We start from the raw sequence: 20,103 nt of genomic DNA on the forward strand, positions 1-20,103 counted from the left end.
ACTCAGTTAAAAACAAGCAAAGGGTCTAAGAGACACTTCTCAAAAAAAGAAACTTAAATAACTAACAAATATACGAGAAGTTGCTCAATGTTTCTAGTTCTCAGGGAAATGCAAATCAAAACCACAATGAGATATCACCTTACACCAATTAGGGCGACTATTATCAAAAGGACAAAGGATAACAATGTTGACAAGGATGTGAAGAAGGGAACCTTGTGTACTGCTGGCGGGAATGTAAATTGGTACAACTCTTATGGAAAACAATATGAATATCCCTCAAAATAATTAAATAGGATTGCCACATTATCCAGCAATTCTACTTCTGGGTATATTTCCAAATAAAATGAAATCTGTATCTTGAAAATATATCTGCACCTCCATGTTCATTACAGCAGTATTCACAATAGTCAAGACATGGCAAAAACCCTAAATGTCCTTTAATAGATGAATGGATAAAGAAAATAGATCAGGTAGATGGATAGGTACATAGATACATAGGGATAGAGGTATGTGCATACACATAAAATGGAATATTATTCAACCTTACAGAAAGAGGACATCTTGTTATTTCTGACATGGGTGGAGCTGGAGTATATTATGCTAAGCAAAATAAGCAAGACACAGAAAGAGAAGTACAGCGTGATCTCACTTACATGTAGCATCTGAAATAGTCACGTTCAGAAGCAAAGAGTAGAGTGGGGGTTGCCAGGGACTCGGGGGAGGGGGAGGGAAATGGAGTGATGTTGGTCCAAGGGAACAAAGCTTCAGTTAGATAAGATTAATAGAGAGCTAAGGTATAATGTGATGATTGTATGTAACAATATTGAATACTTGAAACTTGCAGCGAGGATAGATGGTAAATAAACCACCCCCAACACGCACGATAGTAGTTATAGAGGTGACGGTATGTAAATTAGCCTGACTGTGCTACACTTTTTACAGTGTATACGTATATCAGAACATCAAGTCATGCACCTTAAATACATACAGTGGTATATGTCTAAACTATCAAAATAAAGCTTTACAAAAGAAAACTTGAGCCAATGTTTTAAATATGGACACTGTTGCAGTGTTTCTTTTCTTTTAAAAATGATTTTTAAAGTGATAAAGTGATTTAGCAAAGGGACTCAGATCTTGCTATACGTGATAAGTAGACAACTTTAAATAAAACACGCTCTAATAGTACATTAATACATTCCCGGTTACAAGGCAAATACATTACAACCAGAGTTTATTGAACAAGAGATATTGTTTGTTTGGGGAATATGAGTGTTTGGGTTGCCATATGTATTACAAGATTAAAAGTTCTAAGTAGCGTTTAAATTTTTGGTTGTGAAAAGTCTCAGAAATACTGAAAAAAGACGGGAGTTGGGGGAACATACTTTTTTGTTGTTGTTGTTGCTTTTGTTGTTTCATGGCTATAGAAGGACAATGTTATAATACAAAAGCCTGTTATATTTTTTTTCTCTGAAAGTAGAAATTCATAAATTCTCACTTCGTTACTCAGAAAGCTTAATAAATTTCCCATCTGTTTTCCAAAGCCTCCTTCAACATCCCAGAAGTTTCCTAGTAGAACAGGGGAATGGTGCCCAATTGAAATCATGAGTAATATTGTAGTTATTTGACAATTTATTAAAAAGCTCATTTTACTGTATTGGGTACTTTTTAAAAAGTGCTTAATTGATGTTGTGAGTATAGGTACTAGTACATCAAGGATTACTACCATATACTCATAGTTGCGTCCATAGCTAAATTTCCCAGGTAGAAAATACAGTTTTTGTTTGTTAGTTTTAACATTTATTATCTTTAGGTATATCCATTTTAAAATTGTAATTTGATAATATGGCTAGACAATCCCCTGACTTCAAAACAGGCTGCCTTCTAAAAGCATTGTTGTCGCTGTATTCATTGAAATTCATGACCACTCCCCCCATGAAAACACTGTTATAATACTTCCTAAACTAGTGTGTACAGCATATTAATCCTAAATTACTGGATTTGAGGTCTGGCAGCCAAGGCAGTGCTTTTTGTACAATAAGAGAAAGAAAAAGAAAATTGCTTTTTTATTTAGTGGAACCATGCAGAGTTTGGAAACATTTCTAAATGGACTTCTTCCCCAAAACCCTTTCCTGCCCCCAATCTCCATGGCCTCAGAGACTTCAAGCTGCCATAAGAGACCTTCTCGCACAATATAAGGTTTAGTAAGACTTAAATCAGAAATTGAGGATTGAGTTCCAGTAAGGCTACTTTCCAGCTATTCTCTATAAATCTTCATTTTCTCATTATAAATTGTGGATAAGTGTCTGCCTAAAAGGGTTGCCCTTGGGACAGTATGTTCCCTGGTTTGAAGGTAAAAACTGAATATATAACACTGTGAATGGAACATTTTGTATGCTCAGTAAGCATCTGTCAAAGATCCCACTGAAGAATTCATGATGTGCTGAAATTCGCCTTTTGGAAGAAAATAACCAGTCATCTAAGCAAATTCCTGTTTGGCAATTGAGGTCTCATAAATTAGGACATTTAATATTCACAAAACTGGGCAGGTATTGAGGATGAAGGAGCTCCCTCTGCATAAAAGATGAAGGATCGGCTTCCTACTTATCCTGCTTGTCACAATTTCTGACTCTTTTTGGCATCTGGAACCAAAGGTTTTCTAAAACGCCAAGACCTTTTTGCTTTCACTGCAAACTCTCCAGAGCCCCAGCTGTTTAGATCATGGGGAAGAAAAATGAGGACAGGGCACGCTCCTGCTTGGTAATGCAGGTCCTTCATCAATCCTCTTTGGTGATGCCTCATAGCATAGAAGAAACTGGAGCAGCTGGAAATAAATCGGGGAAATTAGTAATTGTGTGTGTATGTCTGTGTGTGTGTGTGTGTCTGTGTGTTACATACCACTTATTTCATCTAAAATTTTATTTCAAACGATTGGATTAGGAAAAGTAATATGTGATAAAGGAGAACTCTGGACAGGAGATTCCTCTACCTTTAAAAGAGCTCCTGAACTCCTGGGAATCATGAGGGTTCTGAATCATGTTTATTTCTCACTGAGAAGGTTTTTTCTCCTTATACATAATTTATTTTTCAAGCCTCTTATATTCTCCATAAGGATATTGACTTTTATTTACCCATGTGTGTTAAGAATCCAAATTATTGGGCTTCCCTGGTGGCGCAGTGGTTGAGAGTCCGCCTGCCGATGCAGGGGACATGGGTTCGTGTCCCGGTGCAGGAAGATCCCACATGCCGCGGAGCGGCTGGGCCCGTGAGCCATGGCCGCTGAGCCTGCGCGTCCGGAGCCTGTGCTCCGCAGCGGGAGAGGCCACAACAGTGAGAGGCCTGCGTACAACAAAAAAAAAAAAAAAAAAAAAAAAGAATCCAAATTATTCTCTAACTTGGTAAACTAGAAAACTTAAACTGGCATTTTTTAGGTAAAACAAATATATTAACCACCTCCAAAACAAGGAGCTGTTAAAGGGAACCTGTCCATGGTATGATGCATTTTTCTTCCTTTTTGCCAAAAGTCACCATTTATCTATAGAAGAAATGTAATTGTATTTTTATTTAATATAAGTAAAAACATTTTGAAAATCAGAATTTTAAGAATAAAGATACACTTGAAAGCATTTTCCAAGGAGGTAAAGTAACTCAAAATAATCAGGTCTGGTGTTATCATCTCATAATTAAAAAAAAAAGCAAAATTACAAAAGTCATGAAAGCATTTGAAAATGGAAAAAAATAAACTGAATTTTGACCTGAAAAATTAACTATTTGATTATGAAAACAGTAATTATTGGATCTATCTGGAAGCTCCCTGGGAAAGCCCATATTTGCAGTGCTTGTCATTACTTGACGTGACTCAGAACTTGTTCATTGGGAAAACCCATCCCAAGGTATGTACTGAAAACAGTTAGCAGCAATTTCTGTAAGATTACAGCAAATTGCGCTGGTGATTCCGGCTGTAACAGGTGTGAGGTGCTGTCTCACGGTGGGCTTGGCTTTCATCTCTCTGATGATGACTGATGGTAATCATCTTTCCATGTACGTGCTGGCCATCTATCTACGTGTCTTCTCTGGAAAAATGTCTATTCATATCTTCTGCTCATTCTTTAATCAGATTGTTTGTTTTTTTGCTGTTGAGTTATATGAATTCTTTATACGTTTTGGATAGTAAGCCCTTATCAGATATATGGTTTGAAAATCCTCCTTTCAGATGCTCAACCAAAGATCTTGGAATCATCCTTGACTCAATTTTACTGTCAATCCCACACATTTTTTAACTGGAAACTTTACAACTTCCCTTCTTTCAATCTTATTCCCAGAGAGTTGATTATCAACAGTGTGGCCAGAATTATCATTTTGATACTCAATACCAATTCTTGTCACTCTGTGCTGAAAAGTCTCCAGTGGTTTTCCATGGCAGTCAGAGTAAAGCTCATAAAGGGCTCGTCTGCACTACAGTTTCTGGCCTGAGTTATATCTTTGACCTCATTTCCTATTAATTACTCCATAATTCACTCCATCCCAGCGCTGATGGTCCCTGGCTTTCCTCAAGCTCTCCTAGAATGTCTCTGTCTCAGGGCCTTTGAAATTGACTTCTGCCGGGAATGTTTCTCTCACAAACATCCAGGTGGTTTACTCCTTTGTCCCGTTAGGTTTCACCTCCAGAACAATATGGATTTCCCTGTCCTGCATGCCCTCCCACACTCTGCTCTCTTCCATGCCTTATTTTCTGGAGTATACTTATTATTATATTCAGAAATATTATATTTAACTTGTTTATGCCCTTATATGTTGTCTCCTGCCACAAGAATGTAACTCCCATTAGACCATTTTTTTCTGTCTGTTCTGCTCACTACTTTATCTTTTCACCAAGAAAAAGACTAGATGCATAGTAAGCACTCAATAAATATTCATTGAATGAATGAATGATTAACTTTTGAGGAGAATTATGTTTAGTGAGATTCCTGGGGCTCAGAAGAGCTCTATTACAAGGAGATGGTAAGTAGCTTGGTGGACTCACCTGTGGATGCGCTGTAGCTAGGTAAATTCTGTAGGTCAGAATTTACATTAGAAATGAGGGAAAGAGTGTTACTAGTGTATACAGAAATGCAAATCGAAGCCTTAGGAGTGGATGTGATGACCAAAGGTGACTACCGAGCCCGAGGGAAGATGAGTTGACTCTGGAATCAAGGACCAAACTTGAACACATCTCTGCCTCTTATTTTATCTTCTAATTACCTATCATTTCCTGCCTACCCACATCCAAAAAAAGGCGTAAAAATTTGAAAGTGCCCGAGTCCGCATCAAATAATTGACATATACTTGACAAGGTACGAATCACTGAAAATACTAATCATCCCCCAAATATCTATATATTTAGACTATTTGCTTTTTTGACAACCAAGATATAATCTCCAATCTAATAAAGTACGGCACAATTATTTTTGAGAAAAAGTTGTTATATTTTTGCCTAGTTGCAACGCTCAACAGTATTCTCCCCTTCACCAAGTGTAAATTGTATGTTTTTTATTGTTTTGTTTTTTAATAATATACAAGCATATCTCATGCTTTCCAGAACTTTCCCATCCTTTTTACAGCTGGTGGATTTTTAGGGGTTGACGCTGAACGTATTCAAAGTCTGAAATAAACCGGCTACACAGAGAACGAAGGGGTGAATTTTGGGCTTGAATTAAGGCCAGAGGAAACCTGCTAGGTGACCAATAACACATCGCAGTGACATGAAGCAGATCGCTAAAAATATGGCTCCTGAAATCATAATGACTGAGTAAAATCATTTTGAGTTGGAATCATTTTAGGAATTTAAAATAGTTAAACCAGATCTTTGCTGTTTTAACATTTGCCATAGGAAACTGACTAAGATATTCTGAAGTTTTGGAGGGAATCACTCTGACAGCATAGCTATTTCATCTACATTGTACCAAACTCTGAATCTATATTGTGGCCTATTGTCCTCCTATTACATATCTGAGAAAGTACTACTGAAGTGAACTATTTTATTTAAATAGTTCCTTGGTACATGACAGATATTACAATATGTCCTAGGTGAGTGAATACATTATTTTCCATTGCCACATACCATGAATTGAAAGCACCATCAGCAATGTGCCTATTACTTGCAATTCTGCATCCTTTATTACTATGTATTGACATAGCGTCAGTTTCGTCAGCAATTCCATAGGGTTTCTTACGCTCTAGTTATCCTCTCTGTGACAAGTTTATCAAATAGACCTCATCAAGCACATATTTTTATTCTTCTTCTCTCAATCCTTTTGGAATTAGATCATTTTTATGGGACTATTGATGGTTTTTCATAAAAATACTTGTGACGTCAGCTTTCGAAACCTATCCTGAGCACCGACTCATGATTTTACAGCTAATCTGATATCATTTGTGGTTTGAAGTAACTTCTTTCTATTTTCATTTCAATATATATATCATTTGGTGCTACTGGTTGGTGCTACATTTCCTTAAGTACCCAAATGGGAAATATATTTCCAAAACTCCAAACAGTTAGTGGGCCCTGGCTAACATTTTTTTGACAACCAAGTATGTTAATCAGAATTAATTAAATTTAAAATGAATGCATTCATTATATTTTGGAAGTGAACCCTTTGGCTTCTAGTGCCTTAAACGTTCATATCCCCTTGCTCTCAGTATTTCATATTCATTGTCCTACGACAAACAGCAACTTATTCTAGATAGTAGTGAAGAATACTTAATTATTCCAATCCAAATTTTTCATTTGAATTGTGTGTAAAGAGATAAAAATACTTTTAAAGCTGTTTCTCTTTACTTACACTATGTCAAAAGTAGAATTTTAATCTGGCCAAATATATTTCTATGCAGCATTTATCAATATTGAAAAGACTCTCATGGGTGATAAGAATGTTTAGTTCTTCTGACTCTCGGGCCACTGTATTTTGAAGTCAATTGGCAATGCATTTGAAAGTAACATATTGAACAATAATGCCTACAGTGTCCATAAGTTAGATGTCATTGATTCTAGTTAAGTTTATTGCACTTGAAAGAAAAGCTCTGGCTATTATCTAGTGGTGTAGTTATTCTCCATTTATTTTCAGGACGCTGGTTTCTATTTCACGTGACCACCTCTCTCTCCCTTTCAGGAACTGGAATTTTCGAACCTGTTTGCTGTTCTTCACTGCATTCACTCGTTCTTTGCCGCCAAGGTGGCTTGTTTGGACCCTCTCTTTTTAGGCAATCAGGCTACTGCCTCTGCTGCTCCCAGCTCCGGCATGATGAGCAAAGCCAAGTACATGACTTGACGGCCTGAGCTTGGCATCCCTCTTACCTTGACTTATAAAAACAATCATACTCGTCGCTGTAGACCCTGGAGAAGCAATCACATCATAGTCAACAGTGAAGCCAAGTTGAAATTTCAGCAGAAAAGCAGGTCATACGTATCTCAGAAGCACTTCTGTTTTGAAGGCCTCTGGGAATCATCCTGAATGAACAGGATAGCTTGCTCTCTATCGGTGGGTCGGTGCCAGTGTGTTGCTTTCATCAGAAGAGAAGACGAAAGAATGAATGACTCGAGTATGTAAATAATATAAAAAATTGTAAGCTACCTATAAATAAAAATACCCATTAAATGGTCATTTCGGCATTTTAGATTATTTGGTATGACAAATACATGATGGGCCTGGTCAGGAACGAATACCCCATCACTGCATCAGGAACAACAGAAAGGAGACAGTTGCACAGAGACCAGCAGGCAAAAACCCTCGTCAAAGAAGAAAGCACTTTAACTCCCTGGTGTGCACTTCTCCTTGTACCCTCATCCCGTGATTTGACACTGGCGCTCCAATGTTTGTTTATCTTATTGTAGAATATTGCTGAGAATTGCAAAAGGATCATACATTTTACCTACGGTAGACACAATGTGAAACAGACTATTTCTTCCTTGGGTCACTGACACTGAGTGTTTTATTTGCAGCCAGTGACATTCAAAGATGCCAAAATGTGTCACTTTAATGATGAATGAAGGGAACATCCATGAACCTCTTGTTCTTTCCTTCATTTAAGGAGATTTATATTTTACCTGGAGTTTATTATTAAATTAAAATTTCATGAATTTTCAGTGACCCCCAAAACCTTGTAGAGAAAATAATATCAACCCATGCGGTGTAAGAAACAATTCTGTGTAATCCTGACCCTACCTGTTGATGCTGAACCACAGTGTCCCTAGGAAGCATTCTCAAAGCTGTGACTTACGTTGGGTGAATGACATCTTTCCATTTTAGTTAGAGTTTATGAAAGAATAAGGTGAGATATGAAAATAAAATTTTAAATTTCTGACTTGTCATGAAAAGTGATTATGTAATGCCAAACTGTTTGAGTTATTTTAGGCGTCTTGTCTTAGGAATGCAAGTGTGAAGAGATTGGGAATTTGAAAGCCCTGAAGTTGTGTGCACACGACTCCGATCCCAGGTGTTACATAACTATTTGTATAACATTTTCTTTCCTTCAAAGCAGCTGTACTGAAATTTACTTTTAAACAACCACCTTCCCATTAAGAAAAAAATTGCTTTTTTTAATACACATGTTCCCAACTAAATCAAACATTGGATCCTTCCTTGTGAAAATGACCAATTATCTAATAAGGTGGATTGATATTTTTTAATAAGAAAGAAAAAAGTCACTCAAGAAGGAAACATTATTTGTAAAAAGGACACATGAAAATTATAATTAAAAATAAGCATCAAACTATTTCCATAATCATTATAAATTATTAATTCACTTTTCATCTGATTAACTCTTAAGTGCATTAAATTGAAAAGGAAAAGTGAAGGTTCACAGTTGTACCTGGCAAGTGTTAAGTTCTATCTAGGATGACTTTTGAAAAGAACTGGGGCAGGACTTCCCTGGTGCAATGGTTAATAATCCGCCTGCCAACATAGGGGACACAGGTTCGAGCCCTGGTCCAGGAAGATCCCACATGCTGTGGAGCAACTAAGCCCGTGAGCCAAAACTACTGAGCCTGTGAGCCACAACTACTGAGCCCACACACCACAACTGCTGAAGCCCATACGCCTAGAGCCCGTGCTCCGCAGCAAGAGAAGCCACCACAATGAGAAGCCCACGCACCGCAACAAAGAGTAGCCCCCGCTTGCCGCAACTAGAGAAAGCCCTTGCGCAGCAAAGAAGACCCAACACAGCCAAAAAATAAAAAAAAATAAAAAGAACTGGGGCAAACTGGAAAATATACAGTTTAATATAATTTATACTGAACATCAAACTAAATACATATCCATAATTGGGATAACACTATGGAATTATTGCTCACTGTGTTTTGATCAAACAGAGCAGTCCTTTTATTGGATTGGCCAAAAAGTTCGTTTGGGCTTGTCCGTAAGATCTTTTTGGCCAGCCCCGTAAAATCAGAAGCCCACCAAAAACAGGCTTCAGGAGGCCACCAGCTCAGGCGGTGGAGTGGAGGGAGGGGGCAGCTGCCTTAGGATCCGCAGCCGCAGTGGCCAGCTCATCACAGACCCTCTGTTACCAGCTCGAGTTTCGTGTCAGCCCGCCCCGCGCTAGGGTGACGTCTGTGTGTCCGTGGTGTGAGAATCAGTGGATTCACAGGCAATATGAGATGGGCTGCTTAGCCTAAAGAAAGAAAAAGGGTTTTAAAACTTTCTACAAGTGTAATGTAATCATTAAAAAAAATGTCAGGTTTTGTAAAACTCCATTTAAAAAATACAAAAAGGTGATTTAATTAAATATCCTTTTTGTGTATCATAAAAATCTTCTAGGCTGTACTTACGTGTATAATAAAGGAAAAGGTGCACAATGAGGTGTGTGTGGGTATATATCTCCTTGTACAACACACACACACACACACACACACACACACACTCACACTCGCATATATGTAATAAAATGCGAATCCCATATTATACAGAAGAATATATTTCAAATAAATATATTAATATACTTTAAATTTACACTGTAAATTGTAGCCTGAATTAAAATTTATGATAATACCATATTGTGTTTATTTTTGATACTCTTGAAAAAAAAGCCATGGGCCCAAATTGCTACTTAACATGATTAGTGGAGAAGCCACCTACTAAAAAATATTATTTTGATTTTCCTCAGTTAGCAAATAGTGTTGAATGTTTCCTTTCACAGTGCAATGAGTAGACACTGTCATTTGCTATAACTTGGACTACTTGAATGAGAAGGTTTAGAAATGAACAAAAATACTCAGATAAATCTCTATTTCTCATGTAATTTAGGGTTAGGTGCATGAGATTTATTCATCATATCCTGGTTCGTATTAGGGCACATTTTAACAACAGAATGCTTAATTATGTGCTAACCTCTCCAGTGCCTTGGCATATGTGTGTATGTGTGTGTGTGCATACACATTAGACATATATATACATATATGTATACATATGTATGTATATATATACACACTAAGGGTTATATAATTATAGTGTACATAGTACAAGCTTGAAGGGAACATTACATTATACGTACTTGGGTCAGAGAAGGGAAATCTTTGCTAACTACTATAATCACGTATTTTGCCTGATAAAGGATACCAATTCAGTTAAGCTGAAGTGCATTAAAGCAGGGGCAGTTTTAATTTGTTATATTGCCACAAGGATTTACTTCAAATACTTTAGTAGATAATGTAAGTATAATGTGTACCCCAACATGTGCCATCCAACACTGTTTTTAAGGGAAAATAATCAGCGTATCATTTCTTGCCCGTTTTTCAGGCATGTACCAACTAAGCGTTTTAAAGCCTTTGATCACAAAGCTCATTCAGCAGAAGAAGCATAATTCCCTGAAAATAAATGTCAATCCCATATTCATTAGGGCAACAGAGAGACTTTCTTTTCGTATATTAGTTTAAAGTTAGAGATTTCCCTCATTTTCTGAAGCAAAGCTTGTCATCAGCTTTGTTTACATGGCATGCTGGATTTGAGAAATGCTTGATTTATTTCTGTGGAAAAATAATCATCCTAACAATGATTCAGAACTATCGCTACAAAGCAGCAATGTGGGGAAGCTTTCAAAGCACAAGGACGATCTTGGGTTTAACTTTTTAAGGTAAGTGTCGATTTCTGATAATATTAACACACATGTTGCTACCCTTAATACTGAAGTCCTGATGACTCTCCACAAGGAAATGCTTTATTCATTCCTCTAAAACTCTTGTTTATGATTTATTCTTGTTCCTGAATACTTTAAAATCATAATTCACTTCTTTGCACATTTGATGTTGCTTTTAAAGATAAATAAAATATTATAAATGTTATATATTTATACATATTAAAATGCAATGAAAATGCCAGAAATATGAAATGTATTTATTTCATTTTTAATTGTTTTGGTCGATGTTTGTAAAAACATTACCTGTGTTTTTAATTAATATCTGTGACAAAAGCTCGTCACTTTGTTCTTTAAGTTCATTAATGTACTACTAGTAAAACTGTACCTTTTTTAATGATGCATACTGGAAAATAAAAACAGATAATTTTTTCTACATCTGTGTTTTCGCTTCTTGGGTTTGATTTGTAAGTTTTACAGATATTTAGAGCATGACCTTGGAAGACTTAGCTGCCATGAACAGGGCCAGTGGTGAGCAGCCTGCCTTGGGGTGCATACCTCTTAAGACATGATTTCTTCTGGTCCATCAATATTTATGAAGATTACCTACCTGACCCCTAAAAGGCCTTAAAGACTGAACAAAGATGATATTTGCCAAATTACTTAAGCAATCGGAGTTACAACATTTGAAAGCAAGACAACTTTGATAGCCTCACAATGGTCCATTATGAGCTGAATCTATACTGAGAGGACTGGTCTGACTGGGCATCATTTGCTGGTCATTTGTACCTGTGAAGAAGCTCATCACTTTATGTCATAAAAGACCACAGTTGTCTTTCAGGTAATTACAGTGCCATAACCATGAGTGATCACAAAAATAATTTTAAAACAACTCTGATATCTACATTATTCTAGTTGTTGAATGCACATCTTTACCTTCTCTCATTTTTTAGTTTCAGAAAAAAACACTGCTGAAAAATTAACACATGTTCATCATAAGTAATTAAAGCAATTAAAAAGAGTACAAAAAATTCAAATAGATATCATATTAAGTCTCATCACCACAAAAAAATAAGCACAATTCATTTTTGATGAACTTTATTCTATACATATATCTATGTTTACATAAAGGTAAAAAGAAATATAATTAGTCGATGTACAACTACGTAGATTTAAATGCTTAAGTAAATATATTCCAGCAAAAAATACAACATAAAATAAATAGATTACTATGTCTTGGAGGAATATATGAACAAGAATAGCAAAATGTGAATTCTTGAAAGTTACCTACATATTAGCAAAAAGTGAAATTATGAATATATTTTAAGGGGATCATGACCTCAAGAATATTCTCTTTAAAAAAAATTTTAAGATAAATTGAGGCAAATTTTGGACATTACAAGAAAAAATGAAACTTTTCAGAGTGTAGTTTTGTAAGTTCTGAATAATGAGTATGATTGGGAACCACCATCAAGTTCAAAATACAGAACAGTTCACTCTCACCTGTACGTCCCCAGTGTCATTTTCTAGGCAACCCCTCTGCTACTCCTGAACTTTGTCAACTGTTGATCTGCTGTATGTCCCATAGGTTTCCCTTTGCAAATTGAAATGTATGGGATATTGTCTTTTGAGATTATTCTCTTTTTGGGGATCACTTCTCTCAAGAAAGTCTTTCTGGGAATGTTCTCTTAAGAGGATACCTGAACTAAATACTAGCAAACAGAATCCAACAGCACTTTGAAAGGATCATACACCATGATCAAGTGGGGCTTATCCCAGGAATGCAAGGATTCTTCAATATACGCAAATCAATCAATGTGATACACCATATTAACAAATTGAAGGAGAAACACCGTATGATCATCTCAATAGATGCAGAGAAAGCTTTTGACAAAATTTGACACCGATTTATGACAAAAAACCCTCCAGAAAGTAGACATAGAGAGAACATACCTCAACATAATAAAGGCCATATATGACAAACCCAGAGCCAACATTGTTCTCAATGGTGAAAAGCTGAAACCACTTCCTCTAAGATCAGGAACAAGACAAGGTTGTCCACTCTCACCACTATTATTCAACATAGGTTTGGAAGTTTATCCACAGCAATCAGAGAAGAAAAAAGAAATAAAAGTAATCCAAATCGGAAAAGAGAAGTAAAACGGTCACTGTTTGCAGATGACATGATACTATACATAGAGAATCCTAAAGATGCTACCAGAAAACTACTAGAGCTAATCAATGAATTTGTTAAAGTAGCAGGATACAAAATTAATGCACAGAAATCTCTTCCATTCCTATACACTAATGATGAAAAATCTGAAAGAGAAATTAAGGAAACACCCCATTTACCATTGCAAAAAATGGATAAAATACCTAGGAATAAACCCACCTAAGGAGACAAAAGACCTTATGCAGAAAACTATAAGACACTGATGAAAGAAATTAAAGATTATACAAACAGATGGAGAGATATACCATATTGTTGGATTGGAAGAATCAACATTGTGAAAATGACTATACTACCCAAAGCAATCTACTGATTCAATGCAATCCCTATCAAGCTACCAATGGCATTTTTCACAGAACTAGAACAAAACATTTCACAATTTGTATGGAAACGCAAAAGACCCCGAATAGCCAAAGCAATCTTGAGAACGAAAAACGGAGCTGGAGGAATCAGGCTTCCTGACTTCAGACTATACTACAAAGCTACAGTAATCAAGACAGTATGGTACTGGCACAAAAACAGAAATATAGATCAATGGAACAGGATAGAAAGCCCAGAGATAAACCCACGCACATATGGTCACTTTATCTTTGACAAAAGAGGCAGGAATGTACAGTGGAGAAAGGACAGCCTCTTCAATAAGTGGTGCTGGGAAAACTGGACAGCTACATATAAAAGTATGAGATTAGATCACTCCCTAACACCATACACAAAAATAAGCTCAAAATGGATTAAAGACCTAAATGTAAGGCCAGAAACTATCAAACTCTTAGAGGAAAATATAGGCAGGACACTCTATGACATAAATCACAGCAAGGTCCTTTTTGACCCACCTCCTAGAGAAATAGAAATAAAAACAAAAGTAAACAAATGGGACCTAATGAAACTTAAAAGCTTTTGCGCAGCAAAGGAGATCATAAAGAAGACCAAAAGACAACCCTCAGAATGGGAGAAAATATTTGCAAATGAAGCAACTGACAAAGGATTAATCTCCAAAATTTATAAGCAGCTCATGCAGCTTAATAACAAAAAAACAAACAACCCAATCCAAAAATGGGCAGAAGACCTAAATAGACATTTCTCCAAAGAAGATATACAGAGTGCCAACAAACACATGAAAGGATGCTCAACATCACTAATCATTAGAGAAATGCAAATCAAAACTACAATGAGGTATCACCTCACACCAGTCAGAATGGCCATCATCAAAAAATCTAGAAACAATGCTGGAGAGGGTGTGGAGAAAAGGGAACCCTCTTACACTGTTGGTGGGAATGTAAATTGATACAGCCACTGTGGAGAACAGTATGGAGGTTCCTTAAAAAACTACAAATAGAACTACCATATGACCCAGCAATCCCACTACTGGGCATATACCCTGAGAAAACCATAATTCAAAAAGAGTCATGTACCACAATGTTCATTGCAGCTCTATTTACAATAGCCCAGAGATGGAAACAACCTAAGTGTCCATCATCGGATGAATGGATAAAGAAGATGTGGCACATATATACAATGGAATATTACTCAGCCATAAAAAGAAATGAAATTGAGCTATTTGTAATGAGGTGGATAGACCTAGAGTCTGTCATACAGAGTGAAGTAAGTCAGAAAGAGAGAGACAAATACCGTATGCTAACACATATATATGGAATTTAAGAAAAAAAATGTCATGAAAAACCTAGGGGTGAAACAGGAATAAAGACACAGACTTACTAGAGAATGGACTTGAGGCTATGGGGAGGGGGAAGGGTAAACGGTGACAAAGCGAGAGAGAGGCATGGACATATATGCACTACCAAACGTAAGGTAGATAGCTAGTGGGAAGCAGCCGCATAGCACAGGGAGATCAGCTTGGTGCTTTGTGACCGCCTGGAGGGGTGGGATAGGGAGGGTGGGAGGGAGGGAGACGCAAGCGGGAAGAGATATGGGAACATATGTATATATATAACTGATTCATTTTGTTGTGAAGCTGAAACTAACATACCATTGTAAAGAAATTATATTCCAATAAAGATGTTAAAAAAAAAAAAAAGAAAACTGGACCAGAGAGAGAAAATGGACTGAAAAGAAACACGCAGAGCCCCAGGGATCTGTGGGCTTACAGCCAAAAGATCTAACAGTTTTGTCAGGGAGATTCCAAAAGGAGAGGAAAAAGGAGGAGGGGTTAAAATAATATTGAAGAACTAACGGCTGAAAACTGCCCAAATGTGCAACATACACACATAAATCCAAGAATCTGAGTGAACTGATAAAGTCAAAGAAATCCATGACAAAGATATGTCACGGTCAAACTGTATCAAAGTCAAGACCCTTCTGTTGTCAAACTAAAGGCAAAGAAACTGAAAGCAACAAGAGAGAAAGGACACCTTCCCCAAAGGAGGAAAAAAACAGTTACAGTGATAATAGTTTCACTTCAGAAACCTTTGTGGCCAGAAGGGAGTAGCACAATACTTTGCAAGCCCTGAAAGAAATGCATTAACAGCCTACAATCCTATATCCAGTGGAAATATCTTTCAAGATTAAGGGAGAAATACAAACGTTCTTAGATTAAGTAAAACCAAGAAAATTTATGGGCAGCACACTTATCCCAAAAGAATGGCTGAAGGATATTTTCTAAACAGAAAAGAAATTACTGTTAGGAAAGAAAGAACAGTAGAAAGTCAGCGTACGATTAACGACAGTAGACTTAGCTTCTCATCTGAGTTTTCTAAATTATGACTAATGGTCAAAGCAAAAATATTAACACTGGTTGATGAAGTTCTCAAGACAATTATAAATGGAGAAGGATAGACAGATGGAAAGGAAAGTAAGGGGGCTATGCTCCACTGTAACTGGGAAATGACGACAGAAATAGACATGTTATGAAGATACAACGTTTCACCTACCACACTCAAGGAAAAAAAGCTATGCAGACACACACTTAAGAACACCAAAGATAAATCCAAATAGAATTCCAAACAAATTGTTCAAGAAAGCTATAGTGAGGCAGGAAAAAAGGGTGAGAAAACACACACACACACACACACACACACACACACACACACACACACACACGGGAAAAAGAAACAGAGAGAACAAATAGAAGTCATGCAAACATTAGCAAAAGGAAGCAAGAGTGGATATAGTAATTGAAAGGTATTCTGTGTTAATGGATTGGAAGACTCAATATTGTTAAATTGTCAATTTTACTAAACTGATCTATAGCTTCAAAGCAGTCCTCAACTGAAACTCCAGCTCGCTATTTTATGGATAACCAAAAATTGATTTACAGTTTATTTCAAAAAGAAAAGGCCCAGAAAAGCCAACACAATACTGCAGAAGAAGGACAAAGTTGAAAGACTCACGTTATCCAAGTTCAAGATTTAATCTGAACTTATAATAACCAGTGCAGCATGATACTGATAAAATAAGAGACACAGAGATCAACGATGTTGGATGTAGTGCCCAGAAAGAGACCTATACAAATATTACCCACCAACCTTTGACACAGTAACAAAGACGGTTAAATGGAAAAGGGACAGACTTTTCAACAAATGGTGCAGGATCAGTTTTACACCTACATGCATGGAAAAATCAGGCAAGCAGGACAGGTCAAGAGAAAAAGACAAACATGCGATCACAGTCAAATCCCAGCTTTAGATCGAGTCCACAGGGGACTGATTTGTCCAGGAGGCAAGGGAGGTGGACTCTCACACTTCCAAACTGGTGAGTGTGCAACTAGCGCACACGGCTTGGCTGGCACAGAATTGTTTTGGGAGTGAGCTCTAGGAACAGAAGAACGCAGAAGCGAGGAGATGGGCCCCTAGAAACGTTCAGAGGAGCGTGATGGGATCTGCCAGAAGCATCGCCTGTCGTTGTTCCTACATGTCACCACGTTGAGGCTACTATCATCTCCTGCTGAGGAGACTCATCTCCTTCCTGTTTGTTTGGTCTCTGGGCTCAAAGCTTTGACCCGTCCTAAAAGCCCACCATGATGCAGCCACAGGGACCTTTCAGAAACAAAGATCTGACTGTGCCACACCCTATTCGATACTTTCAGGAACTTCCCACACCTTCATTGTAAATTTCAATCAGTTAACGTGACACAGAGAAAAATGGATGACCTGGCTCCTGCCTGCCTTCTCACCGCTTCCCCTTTACCGTGTGTATTTTAATCATACGAAACTATAGGGGACAACTGGCCGTGTCATATCTGTTTTACACGGGGTTTTCACATGCATCTTCTTTACCTGGACGCCCTCCCCTGTACCTGTATTACTCTAGCTTGTCCTTTAGAATTACTTCTGCTCTTTCATATAGTGAAGAGGCTCTTCTGACTTTTGTCTACCTTGACAAAAGTACCTTAACTCCAGCCAAAAAGCTCCTTTACATGCCCTGCTTTTGTATTTCCAGGATAACTTCTGTAACGTCTCAGAAGATTGTAGAATATACTTATAACTGTCTATTTATCAGTATCCACAGAGACTATGAGTGCAAGGCTGCTGGAGCTGTTTCACATCCGTCAGTGTATCCTCTGTATAAGAACAATGCCTGAGGTCTAATAGTAATTTAATACATACTATATGCAAATTAAAAATTAATAATGAAATGTCAGAGTAAGGATGTGGGATCCTTCATATCACTTTGTCCGGTATAAGTCCTTTCACATGAATAGTTTCCCCTACATACATTTTATAAAAGTTGCTTATGAAGAGCTGTTATTTGTGACTCCTCTGCATTATAAAATGTCCATAAGTGTGAGAGCAAGAAGAAATAATTTCTTCACCTCACTGAGAACAGATGTTATCAAAACATCACTCAAGTATGATTCAATTATAAATATAAAAACTACAAAGATGGAATTCTCAGCAACACTTTTTTTTAATATATCGAACTCAATAAATGCCTTTTATCAAGGGAAACAAATAGTTAATGAAACGATAGCACCTCAGACAAGTGTGTACATTCTCTGAGATTGCTTTGATTGAATGACACACCCAGATATACTTCAAACTCATGGACTCAACCTCATCAACCCCGTGTCTCGGAAGCAGCTAAAAGTAACTGACATGAACAAGCCTTGCTAAATGTTTCGTATTTACCAGAGTATATACAAGAGCTAAAAGGTTTATAAGGAAACAGAACGTCTTAAAAGTCTACAGAATCAAGAAGTTTGCTCTGCCTCACTAATGTTACAGATGTTACTTGTTTCCGTGGACAGTGATATTTAGATGAAGTATGTCTCCATGCAGCTTCTGGGCAGACTGCTGTGGATTTCAAGATTCTTGGGGAAATACCCAGAGAAAGCAGTTCTGAGGTGGTATCTGCAACCTGCATGTGTGGATTCAGGCGTTTTTCAGCCATCCCCTTCTCTAAGGAAAGGGCATCCGCACCAGAGAACATTTGTGTGAAGTAGCTATGTTAGCTTTTATTTTTAAAAGGGTTACATTTTTTAAGCATGCTTCGTTTGAATGACTGTGTAGCTAATTGAGCTCACAGCTGTACTTGTTCAGTCATTAATATTTTCAGCAGATGGTATGTTCAAATCTAAATTTTTGGAATTCCTAATGTTCTTATGGCAACATTTAAGTGAAAGATTTGGAGAATCACTGTTTAATTCTGTGGGTGTGAGTCATTACGTGTATGTGTAAAATTATTGCTTCTTTTAGTTTAATTTCTATAATTTAGATTCAGTTCATGTCTTTTCTAATGAAGACAGTTTAATAATTAATATCTTCTAATTTTCTACCTATCTGAGATACTAATATGTAAGACCTCCAAATTGTAGAACACATTTTCTTCAGCCTGACCTCGTCAAACCTATTTTGATTCCTAAATTTATGATAATGAAAGTAGAAAGCCATTTTTTATATTTTGATGACAGGAAGAGTTGAGATGATTCTTAATGTTATTTTTAGTGTTATTATAAGAAAACATGTACCTGTCACATGTAAATAAAAAGCTTAATTCTCTATACTGCTTCTTTCCCAACACTGAAGTTTTAAAATTTTTCCTAAAAACTGTGTCTGTATTCTACTTATTTTTATTATTGTATTACGCATTTCTAATCCTAGGCCTAGTCAATTATGTTATACTGTCAAAGACCCCAAAGATTTTTTTCCTTTCTTTGTGTAAGTGTATATACTCATTTTCCCATTCCACTGATTTTGCTATGAGCTTTCCAGTTATTAATAGGAGGAGCTATTATTGATTGACAGTGTCTACAAGACATTTTTTCAATTGCTCATGAACTTCTCAACTATTTTCAGTAATTAGGTCAGGAGAAAATCCTGTTCTATTCCTTCTGTAAAAGATACTGATAAACAAACAAGCAGGGACTTCCCTGGCGGTCCAGTGGTTAAGACTTCGCCTTTCAATTCTGTCCGTACAGGTTTGATCCCTGGTCAGGGAGCTAAGATCCCACAGGCCTCACAGCCAAAGAACCAAAAACATAAAACAGATTGTAACAAATTCAAAAAAGCGTTTAAAAATGGTTCACATCAATAAAACTTAAAAAAAAAACCAAGCAAATAAAAATACTGCTAGAAATAGCCCTTTTATTAAATACAGAGATGAATTCATTCAAAATGGATAAAACAAATATATTGAAGATGGCAAAAAAGGGCGATAAGAAGCCAGAAGTTACTGTTTTAAACTATTTTTCCTTCACTCACAAGAAACTCGCAAAAAGCAAAATTATGAAAAATACCTAACATGTACCTAAAATTTTGTTGTTTTTACAGATACATACATACATACATCTGAACATACATACAGATACATAAAAT

At 36.8% G+C, this 20,103-nt stretch overlaps 1 protein-coding gene across 2 annotated transcripts in view; it reads left to right on the top strand.

Annotated features, from left to right (window-relative positions):
- SNTG1 (syntrophin gamma 1) overlaps positions 1-7,631 on the top strand; it is a 199,812-nt gene extending 192,181 nt beyond the window's left edge. For both annotated transcript variants that reach the window (XM_019925443.3, XM_033842929.2), the window contains one exon: positions 7,146-7,631. In XM_019925443.3, the coding sequence (XP_019781002.1) occupies positions 7,146-7,304 (159 nt within the window). In that variant the 3' untranslated portion in view covers positions 7,305-7,631. The remainder of the gene's footprint in view (positions 1-7,145) is intronic.
- The last annotated feature ends 12,472 nt before the right edge of the window (positions 7,632-20,103 follow it).

This window comes from Tursiops truncatus, chromosome 17, assembly GCF_011762595.2.
Source record: "Tursiops truncatus isolate mTurTru1 chromosome 17, mTurTru1.mat.Y, whole genome shotgun sequence".
Lineage (NCBI taxonomy): Eukaryota > Metazoa > Chordata > Mammalia > Artiodactyla > Delphinidae > Tursiops > Tursiops truncatus.